At 41.2% G+C, this 18162-nt stretch overlaps 1 protein-coding gene across 2 annotated transcripts in view; it reads right to left on the bottom strand.

Annotated features, from left to right (window-relative positions):
- The window catches only part of sntg2 (syntrophin, gamma 2), a gene marked incomplete at its 5' end in the record, with an annotated part of 94001 nt that overhangs the window by 23412 nt on the left and 52427 nt on the right, over positions 1 to 18162 (bottom strand). For both annotated transcript variants that reach the window (XM_080480851.1, XM_080480852.1), the window contains 3 exons: positions 3467 to 3583; positions 4927 to 4965; positions 9607 to 9736. In XM_080480851.1, coding sequence (XP_080336977.1) covers positions 3467 to 3583; positions 4927 to 4965; positions 9607 to 9736 — 286 coding nt within the window. The remainder of the gene's footprint in view (positions 1 to 3466; positions 3584 to 4926; positions 4966 to 9606; positions 9737 to 18162) is intronic.

Below are 18162 nucleotides of genomic sequence, written 5' to 3'. Positions count from 1 at the left end.
TGAAGTCTCTGCCTGTCTGTCAATACTAACATGACAGCGAGTGCTGCACCACTGAAACTCTGCCAAACAACCAACAGTGTTGATGGGAAATAAAACGTCACGGCACTTCTCGAGCAGGAAAGATTCACGCGGTCCACAGTGTCATCTGTGAGGAGATATAGTGACGGTTCATGAGTAAGGCTGCAGGATTGTGTTCAACAAAACTAAACAGATGAAAAAAAAAAAGCTACTTTTTTTTTTTAAGGTTATATAATTCGAGTCTAAAATCATCATGAAAAGTTTCAAAACATTTTATTCCCATTGGAACTGTTTACAATTCTGCCCCCCCAAAAAAACTAGTCAGGAACTACTGGCGACTTATTGGAGGATGAAAGCTGTCCCCAGTGTGTGGCTACAAACATGATTGAAAGCTTGTCACAGTCTGAACTTTAAAAGGGAAAACACGCACACAAAAATCAGCTCTGGGACTGTTCAGAATAGAGAACGCCAGCCACAATAGCTTGTCAAGCTGTATTAAAGGGCAACAAAAGCTCAGTGGGGAGGGCAGGCCAAGAGAAGTACTGCGGGGAAATGTGATTAACCTGCAGAAACACTTCCTAAATTAAGTAGGATGAATAGGCACATTTTGGGCTGCAGTGGTTTTTTTTATACCAGTGACAGAGCTTTTGTCATGTGGCAAACAAAGACAGTACAAAAGGCCAACTCCTCCATCACTCCTCTTATTAGTATGGCAATGGACATTTCAAGCAGCGAATGGATACCGAGCCAGTATTAAACATAATTGAATGGCCTGTTCAGGTTTCCCTGTTTCTTTTCAGATCAAAGTGGTCGCATTGTCATTCATTCATCTGGTAGAAACCCAGGTTTATTGTGGATTATTTGGACTTAACTGCATTATGCTGTATCTCAGAGGTAAACAGTGAATGTATATTGGTTATACAGTGCTTTTTTTTTTTTTTATCATTTCAGCAGACTCAACATGTTTTATAAGGTCAGTCGCAGCCACCAATTAGCACAGACATTTGCTCCAACACACACCAGAGGTAGTAGGAGAGCATTGCAAGGTGCTCAAAAGACCATATTGGCAACGTCTAGTGTTCAGTACATTTGGACAGATGGCGATGGAGGCTGGAGCATGAGCCACCGCATCAAGAACATGACCCACAATACCAACTGAGTCACAGCTGCACCTTGTAAAATAAAGCTTGCTGGTTTCAGCTTGGTGGCGTAGCTGCTTTTCTTCATTTTAAAGAGGCGTAAACTTAATGTTCTTCGAGTTTTAGCTCAACATTAAATTGCCAGATTACTTGTTCCATTCTGGCAAAATTGAAAAAGACTTCTGGGAGATAAAGTTAGTCAAAGTTGTGTTAAAGTGAAAAAGGATGGGATGAGATTCCTACGTCGACTGAGACTGATGTATTGATGCCTGACAAAAAGACCAAATATTGACCAAAAATAATAATAATTTACTATTCAGATTACCAGAGAATACTACTTCTGTTACAATGCTAGACATTTGTTTTCTAGTGAATCAAATCTGCATGTTTACACAATTCCCCAGATATTAGGAAAAGAAAGAGAGTCAGTGCTTTGGTATGGAATTGGTCCAAAGCACAGAAAGCAGGTACGAGTTATACACTTTCATTGCCCATAAAGAACACAGAAATATCAGCCGTACGTCATGTTAGCGTACAGAATCATTTAAGCTCTGTTCCATAATTTTGAATAAAACGTGGCTTTTCAGTATAACGTGACCTTTTTAAGAATGACTGAGATGCCGTTGAGGACAATGAATTAAAAGGAGAAGTGGTGCTTTGATTATACTAATAAAGTTGTCACAATGGAATAGCTGTTTTAAATGTCGGGTAGATAGTTGTCCTACGTCCTTTTGTCCTGCGCAATAAAAAAACAAAACCCTTGTGTTTTGATTTGAAAGGAGCGGCAGCGGTAAACTAATGTGAGCTATGGAATCCATTTACAGGATAAAGATTATACTCCCTTGTTAACAGCAGTGTAGCTGCAGAAATGAACTAGGTGGAGCTGTTTGGAGGCAATGTGAGTGCTGCAGTTCAAGCAGCGGGGGGGTCAATAACTAGGCACTGTGCAGGATTAAAACTTAGAGCCCATAGAATAAAAATGGATGAGTTTTCCAGGTCTCAAGAGTATTTTTCAATGCTTTGACGTGTACAAATCTAATTCAATTACGACATCAAAGCGGAGTTCTCCACAGTGGTTCGAAATCACTGTTTCACATTAAAAACTATAATTGCATTATAACCTACATTTTGTCCTAAAATATATACAACGTAAAAGTGAAAACAAACAGGAAAAGAAAAGAAAAAAAAACCTTACGATACCGAAGGTAAGATTATCCAGAATGTCAAGCCGATTTGTTTTTATTAACTCCTATGGAGTTTAATTGGACACTGGAATAAGTCTATTGTGCGTTATTTGAATATCACCTCTAGTTTTTGGATAAAGCCACCACGAAAAACTAGTTTTGAATATAAAGCGTCTCGAAAACGACTGCTCACACGCGGGAGGAAATTATCTCTCCCCCAAAATGTGTTATCCAACACACCTTATCAAAACAACATCTGTCGCGCAAACTGTTAAGTCGATTCATAAGTGGATCAAACATCTTCAAATTGAAACGGTATCACTCCAGAAGGGAAGAACAGAAAAATCGGCTCGTTTTCTGAGGACGATTAGAAGCAGTCCATTGACAAACGTCCATTTAGGCTCCTGTTTTTTGCAAAGAAACGAATGAAAATGTCCCGATAACAAGATTGTGCATTTAAACTTGAATAAAGTCACACTGAAACGGCCCTGCAGAGGAAGAGTATGGTGTAAATTAATATGGCATGATGATTGTTTAAGTCACATGGGGCACACCAAACCTGTAATCCTTTTCTCTCATTTCTGCTCGGTATCAGTTCTAATTGGGGGCAATGACCCACCGGCTCCACTCTCATAGTGTGACAAAACTTTGCTAATGTGGTGACAGCAGCAGACACGCTGACGGATTAATGAACACACGAGAATAAAATGTAAAATAATGCAGTAATCTGTTGCGCAAATAGTTTCACTGTTGATTAACAGTGAAGATAAATAAGGTATATAAATTCCCCAGCTGCTACTCTCTGCCTATCTTCTTTTCTTATTCAATTATAAATACTGCCAAGCGAGGAAGACGCAGCACGGCAGGGACAATCACACAGCAGTGGCTTATAGTAGCACTTCTTCCACGTCGGAACTCGCCAATTCAGCTAAGACTCGATCGGTCTTATTAAGCCGAGTCAACATTACTGATTAATAACCTTCAACTGAGCTATGCTGGGAAACCATTTCAAATATGATTAATGTTAAATCTTCTTTCTTTGGCAAACATTTCATAAAGATCTGAACAGTGAATAAAAAAAAAACACATAAAAAAAAGGGAGAAAAATTATTCAAGACCAATTACCGGGGGGCTTCTGAAGATAGAAAAATATGGTCCTCTCAGTGCCAGGAACTTGAAGAGTGAGGTTCGACCAGCAGCGGTGCCCTCGCGGCTCTCACAAGCCCAGCCCATATAAACAATCTGCAAAGATGGAGAGGATGACATTTACACAGAGCCATTATTTGCTTTAGGATAAAAGGTAAAAAGAAAGAGGGGGAGGAGGGGTTTGTGGAGTTGACACATCAGAATGGAGGTACGTGAAGTTATAAAATATATAGGAGGCGTCTAACAGTGATGCAGTGAGAAGGTGACGGCCATCTCTAGTGTTGCTGCAGTCAACTAATACCCTTTCATCAACACATCCATTCATTTTCAGTTTTCATTTCAACGTCCACAGGAACATCTAAAGCCCTATCCTACATTGTTTTATCAGTTACATGACTCCCTCCCCCCCCCAATTACTAATGACGTCTTCTCATGTCTGTGAGAAAATGTGAAAAAAAAACCCCGTCCTTAATGGATTCTCTAACAAGAGCTGAGGTTGCATGTTTTTTCCTCTGAACAGGATTTTTTACCCAATCTGGAGAGACCCTCAACATCAACAGTCCACAACGATCTGTGCACTCAGTTATTAATTAGAATACTACATGAAAGATCTCTATTAAACTCATCATGAGCTTTGGATGAATTGCTACTTAAATCAAATTAATGGATTCTATTTTTTTTTAAAAAGAAAGAAAGATGGCTTGTTACTTTACTCATCATGGTTGTACTTATTCTGTTTTTTAGACATGTCTTGGGCATAACATACACTCAACAGCCATCACATCATAATTATTGGTATAAAAACATGTTGGTCCTACTTTTACTGACCAAACTGCCTTGAACTCTAAGGGCATACATTGTGAAGATCTTTATATCTGGCACCAAGAAATGTCCTGGAAGTGGAGCCTCTATGGAAACATGCGCATTAATTAACCTTTGCTGCCCTTCACACTACTCCCGATTCACAACATTCCCTTACTTACACCACTTATGACGGATCCTGACCACTCTGGACTAGGTGCAAAACTGCAATTGTAGAAATGCTCTGACAGAGGTTTAATACATGTATGAATGTGTAACCCAGGTTACTGGAGTATATCAATAATAATGGGAATTATATATAATGCAGGCAGTGAAAAAAATATTTCTGTTGAATCTGCCCTCTCATGAGTAGCCTCTCGTGTTTACCCAATGATTTCTAACTGCTGCACTCAGAGTCAACATTAATGAGGAGATACCCCAAGTGATTTGCGGCATATCATTAAACGCCAGCATTTCCAGTGCCAGTCTGGCTTCTCCCACTTCATTATGCACCTCTGCTGTCGGTAATAACTGCAGGTGAGCCGTCAGGACTGATAGAATGGGGCTGGCTGTGCTTGTTGCAGTGAGGTGTCTTTCAGGTGGGGCTGCTATGTACTGTGGAGTCGGCGTCCGCATACCTGATCATCCGAAGAGCAGAATTTGTTGACCATCTTTATCTACGAGAGAATTGAAGACAAATAGTGAGATATGTGATAAGGTCAATGTACAGTCCTGCTTATGACGCGATAAAAAGCACTTTGGTGGCTGATCAGCAGTGAATAAACAGACACTATATTTGACCAACTCTAATCAGTCGGTGTTTCATATGACTGTGTAAATCTTAAAACTAGATCTACTGAACGTATGAATTTGAAAGAAGCAATTAAAATTCTGCATGATCTAATGTCCCCAATAATCCTCAAGTCATTTAATAAGTTTTATAAGGTATATTATCTAAATCTCAAGCCACAAAACAGACTGCTCAGATATTCCAATCTCAATGACAAACCGCACAAATTGCTAGAGAAGGTCCTTCTATTCAAACTTAACATTTCTCATGTGGAGCTATGAGCAGCTCAGTTCAGAGCTCAAGTTTGAACCACTTTTAAGGCAAACATGAAAAACAGTTTGCACGACATGGGGGTTCATTTTGACATGATGCAACACAAAGCACCGCCTGACCAATACTTTCATGAGGCTCCAAGAATATTTGGAGGAATGTCGCCCAATGATCTAGAAAGCTATTGCCCCAATAATGTTAGACTTGAACGCAATGCCTGAATTTCTCCTCACAGTAATGAAGAATGGTGAATCACAGGAAAAGTCTCGAAAAACAACAGATCCCAACTTTTCATACTTGCGGCGATGCAAATCTGCAACAATAAATGATTCACAGTCATTCACGCCACCTCATTCCCCCGCATGAATGAAAGATTCATCATTCCAGGGTGATCTTGTTTCCCTCTTCTGAAACAAAATAAACTTTGAGATGGATTTTTATTTCCTGAAGTAGAAATGCAGAAGGGGTAGTTTTAATGTACCACCACAACATACACCTGGATGTGGAACTTTCTGACCAAACATTCTATAGAAGACATACGGTAGCAAATGTTAGAAAAAAAAAAAAAAAAGACGATTTTTCAAGTGATTGATGTGATGATATAAAAATGTGAGGTCAGCTTTATGAGGACTTGATTACTTTCTTCTGGAATCCCATGGAGAGCAGGTACTTTACACTACTGGTGTCTTCAAGATGGAAAATTGTGCAGGGAAGAGGTAAAAGCTGCCCGAGGAGATTTCTGACCTGTATAACAAGCACCTAGTGAGCAGGGCTGAAGACTACGTCCTCTGCTTGGTGAAGGCATTTCCAACCTGACATAAATGGCAACTTTCAGTTCCAAACGCTTGTTGTCAAATAAGTGTGCAATGTCCTTGAGACATCGGGAGACAACCATAGGGGTTGGCCTTTTATGTTATGCCAGGTACTCGAAAAGTTATTGTTTTGTTGACCTAATGTACAAAACTGAACTTGTGCATGGAGTGCCTGTTTTTGCCCTTGGCGTGGACAAGCTCTGCTTCGCTGCGATATAGATTGTCACTCTTCATTTCAAAGTCTCACTAGGAACTGCCAAGGAAATATAAACGCACACTCAAGCTTACATTCGGGACTATGGAAATACAACTAAAAATGTATTGTGATCATAGATGTTGACGGCCTCCAAATGTTGCTATATGGTTTTTTTTTAATGTTTAACTCATCTTATCCAGAGTTAACCTCAACATCTAATTACATGCTGCGGGGAATTCAGGGCATTGCTCAGGGACCCACAGTAGTAAACTGTTAGACATAGGAGACGTGTGCTTGTGTTTGAATGTCTGTTGGTTTGAATCCCACTTCCTAAGCACTAAGCCGAGAACCATTACTGGCAAACAGCCCGTTTTCTACTCTGTGTTCTGTCGACCTGACAGCTTCACCTCAAACCCAGCGCTCCGACGACGCCTTAGGAAATCTTTTTCCAAAATATCTTGGTAATCTTCACATTTCATAAGTCCATTGTCTCCTGTGCCCCACAGCACGATGGTGTCTACACCGTGTTTGTCTCACGAAAGACTGATCTGTCTATGAAATCTGATGCCTGTTTGTTGCGTTGCCCTTTTTGGCATTGGCCAAAAGGCCAACAGTGATGTGTGGTACAGACTGAAAACAGCCCGCCGTGTTGCTGGAGCTCAACCCGAAGCTCTTTCTATGTTCCACTCACTGTTTTCTCAAGTGAGTATCTTTTCTACGCGTCACATCCAGGAATCATTTGAACACTTTGAATGTAGAACTTTTTGAAATCAGGGCAAACCTATGAAACTGGGACATCAAAATATTTGCCGATTACCTTGTGGTGCCGTTTGTTTATAATTAAATTTCTAATGCTCTCCGACAGCTATCATCTCTGCACCATGGTGAATCCCAAAAAAACCAAAAAGAAAAATCTTCCATTCCTTCTTTCTGGTCCTACATTTAACGAAAGTTTTCTCCATTCATGATCTGCATGATGACATGCGAGTGGCGGAGGAATTGTGTGGCGAGAGCTCAGTTACAGCCACGATGGTTGGAGGGACATAAACAAGTAAATGAAGCTTGTGCAAAGAAAAACTCGTGGCCAATAACCGGAGTCACATCAGACGCAACTTTGACGAGCCGCAGGTGTGCCGCCGCAGAGTGATTTACGGTTCGCTTCGGAAATGTCTGTTTCCACCTGGAGCAGCTTGGTGTTACACTCCATAGAGAATACGCCTATAATTCACGGAAGCCACGACAGGATTCACAGGGAAGATCGAGCCAGGCGGGAAGTTGCCACAGAAAGGAATAATGAATCTGGTCATTTTCAGTTTGTATTTCACTTCATGACGTCAACATCGATTCATGCTTAGAGGTCAACAAGACAGAGGCCAGGAGCAGAGAACCACAGAAATCAAGGACGAGTCAAGACACTGCTCCACTTCTGAGATGCTGCCAGAAACTGCAGATGTGTATAAGATAGAAAATAAAGGGTGATTAAAAAAAATCTAAAAATTTAAAACATGGTCCTGTCAGAACGAGTGTAAACTAGGAGCAAAAGAAGAGCATCATAACATATTTTAGTCCAGTTACAGAAGAACTTTTTTTAAGGGTGTGCAGGAAGCAGCATCTCCCAGTGTTTTAAGGTCGGCACTTGATACGGGGGGGTTTAAAACACGTTGAGAAAAACACTTTCAAAAAAAGGCGTTCATACATGAAGTGAGAAGCCTGTTTTGCAACGTGCACCTCTCACTGGAAGGCCGACGCTCAGCTCGGGAGAAATGCAGCATGGCAGTGCTAAACACTCTCGCACAGAAAGCACACCTGGTGTGTCAGCATATCCCACTCAGCACGGCACTCAACTACCAGCTTGTTCTCACAACACTCATTGTCGCCGGAAACCTCGGGATTATTAGACATCAACAAGCCGCACGGTTCTTTCTGTTTAGTTTTTTCTGAAAAAAAAAAAAAAAAAAAAAACATCAAACGGCGTCGCATAGCACCGCATCATGACACTCGTGCACATGAAAGCCCGTGAGGGACCCCAAGGGCGCCGCGGATTCTATTTAAAGGTTGTAGGTCATTACAACAAAAGTTCCGCTCTCTCCCAAAGCGGGCACGCAATTACATCCTGATTGGCCATTTAGCAATCACACTTCACGTCCGTAATTAGGTGATGCAGGCATGAATTAATCACACTTTTTAAAAAAGGCAGCTGTGCAATCCACCAGCACGGGCATACAGTTCGCGTCTGCACACTCACCAAAAAACGCTCCGCATCATCAGTGTGGTAATCAAAGTGAAATAGGAGGAAATGAGAGAGAGAGAGAAGAGCACATGCCGAATGCCTACTTGGCACTCATTAATTAGGAATAAGAGAGCCTTTTTTTTTTTTTTGTCAGCGGAGGGTGAGAGGTGCCACTGTGAGTCAATAAGTGCTTGTCAGGAAGGGTCTATTAAAGCTGTGTCAATGCGTGAGGAATAATACATGCATTTGTGGGTGAAAGAGAAGCCCACATTTCTGTTTTCATTATCGCAAAGGTTCCACTTGTCTCTGTTTCAAAACATCAAATTGTAACGGCTGGTTCCTTATCAGACCTTTTACAAGAGCTTCATAATGATGCACCGAAAACGTGGAGGACAGTGGCTCCGGGACTCGAGAAGAAAGATTTTCCAAGCTCTCGACACCTTTTCCGTCCTCTGGTCCCATGTTACAAATTTCAATAAATTCAAAGCCAACTTGAATCTGTTTGGAAACTGTTTTGTAAATTTTATTCTGGAGGAGGGGACTACCTCACAACTGTGACAAATACCAAAGTGATTTTGAGAGAAGGCACAGCTGGCCGAGATGAAAATAACTCCACTACTGGGTCGTGGTAAAACAAGACACTTCAGCGTTCAAGCGATATCTCCATTTAGATCCATGAAAAACACATCAATAGATGAGGTTGGAAATGTAGTAGAGACATGAAACAAAGTGTGTTTGCACTTTATGGACAATTGCTCCCTGGAAACCAGAATTAGACACTTCCACCCCAAGATAACTGGTGCATTTATATTAAATGAAGACATAATTATGTAAAGTGGCATGCAGCATTCAATGATTTTTGCAGTAAAGACAGTTTAACAATCAGCCACAAATTGTTGCGTCATACAACTTTGTGGAAACACTCCAATACCTGTGAAAGTTTTTTTCCTTTGCTCTCTTTTCCAATAAGAACCTGCAGGAAGATCCAACTACTGCTCTAACATCGAGAGGTGGACTTACGTTCTCCTGTGTCAGGTCATTGATATTCGCGGATATTGCTTGGAGCCAGTCTGTGCTTTCTGCTGCAGTGCAAAACTGAAGAATATTGGTGCTGGCGCCATCCAAGGCAACGACTTCAAAACAGTTGGACCTGAAGGAGCACAGAGGTCAAAATTAGAAACTGAGCTGAGCGGTGAAGGATCTGTTGCACACGGGAAAGGTGGAGCAGTTTGATGCTTCCATTAACAGACAGCAGAGCATCTTTCATGATGGGCCCCTGACACCTCATTAAAAAAAACAAAAACAACAATCTGTACAGTATAGGCTGTTGAGAAGTACAACACAATCCCCAAAACAAAGCTGGTCATACAAGTCTTGAGACAACAGACCTCGACAACAGAGGAAAGCAGAATTCTGATGATGGAAGTGTGTTAATCAGTAATGTGAACAATTAGGTGACCACAAGATGAGCTGATCAAACCTTCTTTCTTGATATATTCAAATATTATTACCAGTCCTGTTATTTTTGTTTAACTTTATGTCTCAAACTTTGAAACCCAACATCATCTCAGTAATTACTGGCTTTGTATATTTCTGTATATTTATGGAGAAAAGAATCTTTTAATACACACCCCTGCCAAGCTGGATTCACATTTCTATTTGATGCAGAATTAGTAAAACCCCTCCAGTGCAGCATGAGTCAGACATTTGACACCATGGAACAGAAAGAGAAAAGGGATGGAATTTGATTTATATATATATATATATATATTTCTTTAACAGATGATGCCTGAAATAAACAGTGAACCCTGAGACATGGGAGAGAAAACCGTTTATTTCAGAGGGTTGGTTTAATGTGTCTTTTGGGCTCAGATTTCTCTAAAGTAGCTGGTAAAAGTCAAGCAATGTGAAATTCAAAGCCCATATTTTAGGACCAGTTTAAGTGACAACTTTTTTTATGCGAAAACATAGTTTTTCAGTTCCCGTTTCAGAAATGTTAATAGTTTGTTATTAGTTCATGACATGCCAGTCATGAACTATTTACTACAGCCTTGGCGAATATGCACAGGAGCAGCGTTTTCCTCCATCTACACGGAAACAGAGTTAGAACTTTTTCAAAAACTTGCAAAAGGTGTTCCAACTTGATGACTTACAAAGCCCTCTATCTGCATAAAAGCATCACTGGAACACAATGCAGTAACAAACAAAGCCTCGTAGTGTGTTGCTATAAAAATGGCAAGAAAAAGGCAATTAATAATGGAAAGGGACATGGATCATCAAAAGTACTTGGACACCTTGGGAATATAACCGGAAGAGGTCTGGAAGACTCAAAGCCACAAGAGAATCAGAAGACAAGTTTCTGAGAATTAACCACTTGCGTGATAGGTATCTCCTCTTCAAGCCCAGATAAATGGTTGCAGTAAGTTTCAACTGTGAAGAGAAGACTTGAAGCAGCAGGTTTGACAAGAAGAGTTGCAGCAAGAAAGCCAATTTCTAAGATGTTGGAATGAGATAAAGACGCTCGTCTCGGCCATGAATCGCAGGCCATTGGACTACGGAAGACAAGCAGAAGGTTTCATAGACGTACGAATTATCTAAAAAACATGGAGGAGGAAGTGTGACGGTCTCTCAGGCTGTTTTAATGGATCCGGTGTCTGTGTGTTGGACAGAGTGAGAGGCATCCTGAACCAAAACAGAAAGCGCAACACTCTGCAGTGCCATGCAACCCTCGCTGGTATGAGCCTCGTGTGGTGAGGGTTCACCCTACAGCAAGATAATAACCCAAAACAAGAAGTCCAAGCTCTGCCAGAACTACACGAGGGGAAAAAAGAACAAGATGGGAAGCTTGAAAACATGGAGCGGCTAGAACAGTCCCCAGACTTAAACCCCCATGGAGCTGATTTGGGATGAACTGGACAGAAGAGCGAAAGCAAAACAACGTACAAGTGCCACATATTTATAGGAACGTCTGCCACAGTCTGGAGTTTCTGGAAAAATATTCAATTTCCATCACAGAAAGGAAACCACGAGTCTGTTCGGCTTTTATATCTGCCAATGGCAGCGACTGTGATACATTAAAAGTTTCTAATGCATTTGTTTATAAATAGAATCCATATTTTTTTCTTTTTTTACTCAAGCTTGTTTATCTATTCTTTCATTTCAGAGTGTAATGACACATTGAACTGAGTAATTGTCAATAAAAACCCGGAACAATTGCATCGTTCTTAAACGGATATGCGTTCTCTTAGGTTTAGGATACAGTGACACCTGAGCTGAGTCTGGATGATTAATACTCAAATTTATTAAATTAAGTAATTGTGATGTATTGATTAACTTATTCAACATGACTTTGTCCAAAGCGAGAATATTTCTTCCACATCTTTCACACCTTTTACTACAAAATGCAGCAGACCATCACAAAATGTGCACGTTACTATATAATTAAGTGAATTATTAAATATATTCAATAACGCTGCGTTACAAACCTCAAGCAAATGGGCGAGGAAAGGCAGAACGCGAGGCCCTGAAACGCACACGGCAAAGTTGCGAACCCCAGCAACTGTTCCGACACGGTGTGTAAACTCCTTTTGTTAATTGCGTTCGCAAATTCTTTTGCAATCCAATAAGATGGGCGCTTAAGGGTTCACAGAAACTCCCGACTCCTCAAAACAGATGCCGAGCACTCTGAAAATTAAACTAATTAATTTTGCAGCGGGGAGCATATTATGAGATAATAGCTAAAATGTTATCAGTTTTCTTTGTTGGTAATGTCATTAAAAAGTGACACTGAACCAGGATGTTAATCTGCAAACAAAAGCCTTCAATGGATTCTTAGAGAGATGCTTTATAGTGTTTTATAAAAAAAGATGTGCATGGAAGTTCCATTACCTCTGGAGGATCTTCTGGCACGGTGGGTACAGTGGTTATTACTGCAGTTTACACGTCCTCCCTGGGTTTGTGTGAGTTTTTTTCTCACCAGGTCCTTATTTTGTTTGTATACATCAGCAACTAAATAAGTCTGAGTAGCGCTGAAACAAGTCCTGTGAAAGTTCAAGTTTAACCCTTCTGACTGCAAACATCAAATGCTATGCTTGGAAAAAAAACAAAAATCAAAAATAAAGAGTGCAGCGCTTCATGAGTTGTACACATCTCCAGCTGTGATGCACGGGGGTGGATAAATCATGCTTCGGGCTCGTGTTGCAGTCAGCAGCATGAAGACTTTTTCACTGGAAGAAGAAAGAATGGATTTGAAAGAATACCTCATTCTAATAGCAAACATCATTTTAGCAGCAGAATTAATCTGGATTCCTAAATAGGATTGCTTTTATAAAAGAAGATCCACAATGGAGTCCCTGGAGAGGACGCCAAAGGTTTGTGGGTCATAGTCGCCCGTCTTATCAAAAACTGTGTCACTCTATGAAGTGAGTCAGCTGCTGGTTAGCCTCGCACGATTACTGAAAATATTAGTGAAGTGGGTATATGGAACTTTATTTATATAGCACCTTTCTCAGATATGGACCACAAGGTGCTTTACAGCGCTAAAAACTGAAAAATAAAAACGGAGATAAGAGCAGTAGAAATATCCAAATTAATAAAAATGAGCAGCTACAGGTTAAAGGCCCATCTAAATCAAAAAGTTTTTAACTCCATCATAAAGGTACCGCAGGAGTCAACAGATCTCAGCTGAAGGGGAAGAGCAGGAGCCAATGAAGGGAGGATAGGAGAGGGGTGATGTGGGCTCTCCGAATAGATAAGTTAAGGTCCAAATGAAATACAATAATATTGCATTTTGAAAGGAAGGCATGCACCCAACTATTAGAAACTGTTTAATATCTATGCGAAGTTACTGCTTGTTCTTGCTTCAGGGGCTTTTAAATGTCCAAGCCATCCTCATCTCCCACAAATGGGAAATGCATGAAACATTAAAAAAATAAAAGTGCATGCCTGTGATTTGAAGCAGCCATGTAATAGTCTTAGTGTTGGATGAATGGAAGAGACTCTCCCTGTGAGTTCATTCGGTTATTTTTTCTGATTTATCCACATTTATCTAATGCAGACAAACAAGCAACCATATATACAACTACAGGAACTTCAGAGTTAACACAATATGGATATCTTTCTGCAATAAAATCATTCCTGACTTGAATCGGGGACATTTTGGCTGTAAAGTGAGAGCGCCACCCACATGAAAAACTAGATTACTTGTTATGAAACGAGGGGTTTTAATTTGGGAGGTTAAGATATAGTGAGAGAAGTGAGACAAGCGGCAATAAATATGACCTCAAAATGAAACATATTCCTATAATGAACTTGAGGTTGAGAAAGCTACCCATCAAGAGCCATTTACAAGAAGAATTGCGCATTTGTACAGTTATTGCATATTTGACCACAGTCCTCTGATCTGTCATCTCCCCGCAGGGCGCGCTGGGGTTAAGTGCCCTGCGTCATAAACAAAAAATTAAGTTTCCGTGTTGATGAGGTCATCTCCAAGGGATCACACTCATCAGCCGAATGTGACACTTTGGCACATTTAATTTCAGCACATTTGCACGCTGCCGACACTTATAGCCTTGGAGACGGTCGTCAAGAAAAAAAAAAAAAAAAAAAAACGCACTAAAAATGGAAGCGGCCGTGTCTGACGTGTAAGACGGCTCCCGGTCATCCGAGAGGAGAGCGTGCAAGATTAGTGGGAAAGTGTTTAATGGCTGCCGTAGCAACATGTTGTGGAGCTGTACGTGACAATAGCACAGCACGAGGAGGGGAAATCCTCGAAGACAACGACTCAAACCAAACCGCTTTTCTTCGCCGGCAGCTTCTCGGGGTTGGATGTGACAAAGTCAGCATTCCTAACAAATCCTCCGGTGAGCACGACGTTCACACTGTATCTGCAGCAGGCTTGTTAAAATCTTATGTTCCGGTGCCTGTGTACTGACCCAGTGACTCTCCGGGGGTGATCTGTCTGGACTAAAGTGTCCTTCTTCTGACTTAACAAGGGTGCAAATTCATTTCTGTGCCCATGCACTCATCCTAAATTAGCCCATACAGAGACGTGTCTGTAACTATGGAGGAACACTAATGGACGGTCACATTTTCCTCGTCTTTCAGACCAGCAGTGGCCGAATCTCTCCCCATCTTTCAGGAAGCGTTGCAGAGAGAACTCAAGCCATTATTGCAATGACATCACCTGCACAAAATCACCCGCTGTATCACTCTTAATGAACGTAAAAACCTCTGAGGAAACCGCGAAAAAACAAAAAAGGATGATGGTGCGAAGAGTGAAGAGTTCTAAATGCAGAGATTAATCACAGACACATCCCAGCTGGATGGACAGTCAAAGCACCTTAAGGAGAGTGGGACAGAAATCCTCAGCCGGAGTCTGGATTTTAAAGAAGTGCGATTGTCTCACTCTCGTGTCTGCGCCGTTCCCCCTGGAACAAATTGTGCCTCGCCTGCTGACTAGGCAGTAATAAATCTACCATGACAGCGCATGGACGTATCGCGCCGTCAACACGCCGGATAATACATGAAGAATATATGGAGGGAAATGTTTTTTAGTCTCCGGCGATCTAGCTATTAGTTTCAGTATCGTGCGGCTGGCACCGAGAGGGGGTGGGGGGTGGGGGGTGGGGGGGTGGGTGATGTGCCGCGGCTGCTGATTAGTGAGGCAGAGAAACGGGTAACCTTTGGGGCATTTCGTTTTCAGCATAATGAATGAGAGAAATGCGTTTGCTTTTGATTTTTCCTGCCGAGGAACACGAAGATGAGAGTTCAACTTTCAATTCGTGACAGTGATCAAAAACAGCAGGGGAGAAACTCGGAGTGAGCCACGGAAGTGCAGCATCACATCATGTCCTCTAATAAAAGGTGCAATCCTTTTCATGAAGTACATTTCTCAATGTACAATCCAAGCATTTTGAAGCATTAATCACTGATTTGAGAAATGAAGACGCTGTTAACCTTTACAAATCAGTTTTACTAAGCTTGAGGAGAAGTGATTGAGGAAAAAAAAATACAGTCGGGTTCGCTTTTTAATTTTTGATTTAATAAGCGGTGGCATGCTGACATAGTGGTTAGTATTCCTGCTTCACAATGATTCCAGGCGCGTGCGCCCTGTGCATAAAGAGGTTTCTTTAAACAATCCAACGACATGCATGTTTGAGATAGACGATAGATAAATCAGCTCAGAGATCATAAGGCATTCATAATTCAATAGTAGGAGTAGTAATAGTAGTTTATTCGGTCAACCAAATACATGATGCAACAAAAGAGTAAAGGAAAAAAACAAAAAAAAACAATTTGTCAACTCATTTTTTCCAATGCGACAACATCCTTCTTATAATTTGTGACCGAAGACTTTAGGCTGAAGTTAAACTTATTTTGCCTAACCCTGTACATAATACACGTAAAGCTTCTACAATTAAAGCAACAAAGCAGAAACAGTTAAGTCTCCTCTGACATTCACATCAATCAAACTGAATTCAGTTTTTAAAATTGCTTTTCTTTGCCATTACTGAAAAAAAACACTTTTAAACTGTCCTTTAAGGGAACGCAGTGGATTTAAATTTTGTGATTCCTGAGCTAGTGGACTTAAACTGCCTTTTAAATGCTTTAAGCAGAGTCGATTTTTTTAAATGATCATCCATGTTATTCCAAAAACGAACTACTTTTTTTGAGCATTCTTGCCTTATTTTTAACAGAAATCCCAGAACCCCTGACGCTGTGTTCAAACATCTTATGGATATATGGTGGAAGGTTGTAATTATGTATTATATACATTAAAGCTAGTGTATTAGAGGGTCTTAAGTCTTATAATCAAAGTAATTGAAAGGTGAAATGCAGCACTAGAGCCTTAAGAAGCATAATTGAAAACAGATTCATTGTAATGTATTCTGTCATACATTTCATACAGACAAACTGTAGAAAAAATTTTTCTGCAGCCTTCCACAATAATTTTTTTTTGATAGCAGGCATAATTTACAGTTTTACTTGAATGTTGCCTGAAGTAAAGTGTGGTGGCAGAGAAAAAGAATATCGGTGGTCACCTTTTGGGAAATATTGAAAAGAGCCTTTTGTGAATGAAGCGCAAACGGATAACATTTGACGCATTTCCATCCCTGAGTTCCCTCCCATGTACTTTCACAGGCAAGTGTCCCACTTTCTTTCAGCAAACGTAAGAAGAGAGAGCATGTTTGGCTCACCATTTTCACCACTGGGGCTTTGTGCCATTGCAGAAACCACCGGTGACTGGCGACCCGTCAGGCTTATTGATTTGCATGAGAGAGGCAGCGAGCCGTGTCGAACAGCGGCTCCTGCGTGTGACGTCTTTTTCAGGCATTTGAAGTGTTTTTACAGGGACACTTGAACTGCAGCCAAGCATTGACCACTCCACCTTTAACAGCTGCTCCTTCCTTGGCCACCTCAGACTTTGTGCTACGTGCCCGCCCCCTCATCAGTCTTCCCAGGGACTTGAGTACGTATGTTCAGTCCCTGGGAACGTGACACAAGTCGCTGACGTGTCGTTCGAGTCCGAAACAGAAGAAGGCAAAGGGTAGCGCACAGATGACTGGTGTCAAGCTTTACTGGGGAGACAACAGACACTCCGACCCCGTAGCTGACGTAACGCCTTGTAACCACTTCTCGGTCCGCTTTGTCAACAACCTCACTGCTTCGGGCACAGAAGTACAAACTCTGGATGATTGGAGCATGGTTGGAGGCATTTAAAGAGAGTCACACAGAAAGTGCCTAAAAGCATGAATTCTCAATAAAATAATGATTCTTTTTCAAGGGATGGTTCAGTGGAACGAGACGACGCTTACACGAGTTGCTTCAATCCCTCAGGACTTCGGAGTTTGTGCCTGAAACGGGAATCTCGTGCACACTCTATCCAACGCTGTGGCTTGTATCAGGGGAGGGTGGACAGCAGGCACGTAACGTCGCGGCTTAGATCATCAGGAGATGCTGGCATGAACCTTCCAGCAGGACAAAAGTACACATCTTCAATCGTCGCACTCCTTGAGCGCGAAATCTACTTTTCAAGAAAAGTTCCCTCTGCGAGCGAACCGCACCTCCCGTTACAAAGACAAGACAGAGCTGAGAAGACGAGACGGAGGAGGCTTCGACTTCACAGCGCAGCAAAAACACATCCACTGTGCTGTGACAAACAGTAGGTTTGATTTGTTTCCCCTCTACATTCAGTAAAGTATTGCTGGTTGACGAAGGTGATTTAATGACAAAAGTGCAAAATTACCAATCGTTAAAGACAAACTGCACATTGGCACCTTGAAATTGAACGAAGGATCTTCGTGGTCCCAAATTAGAGCATATGGTCTGGTTGTGGGAAACAATCTCCAGATCTTTAGGTATTTTACTGAGTAAGATTCTTCATTACCTGTTTTAATGGAATTCTCTCATTTCTTTTAAAGCTTTAATGTATTTATTTTTTTTTTTTGAAAAGCTTTTTTGTATTTCTTTCAATTCTTTGCAAAGCACTGCGATTTGCCCTGTTTGAATGTTGCTCTATAAATAGATTTGCCTTGCCTTGATTCTTCGACAGCCGGTATGAGTTCAAAAGCACCT

This window comes from Lipophrys pholis, assembly GCF_963383615.2.
Source record: "Lipophrys pholis genome assembly, chromosome: 14".
Classification (NCBI taxonomy): Eukaryota; Metazoa; Chordata; class Actinopteri; order Blenniiformes; family Blenniidae; genus Lipophrys; species Lipophrys pholis.
Note: the sequence above shows the minus strand (reverse complement) of the source record. Positions and strands in the feature narration are given on the sequence as shown.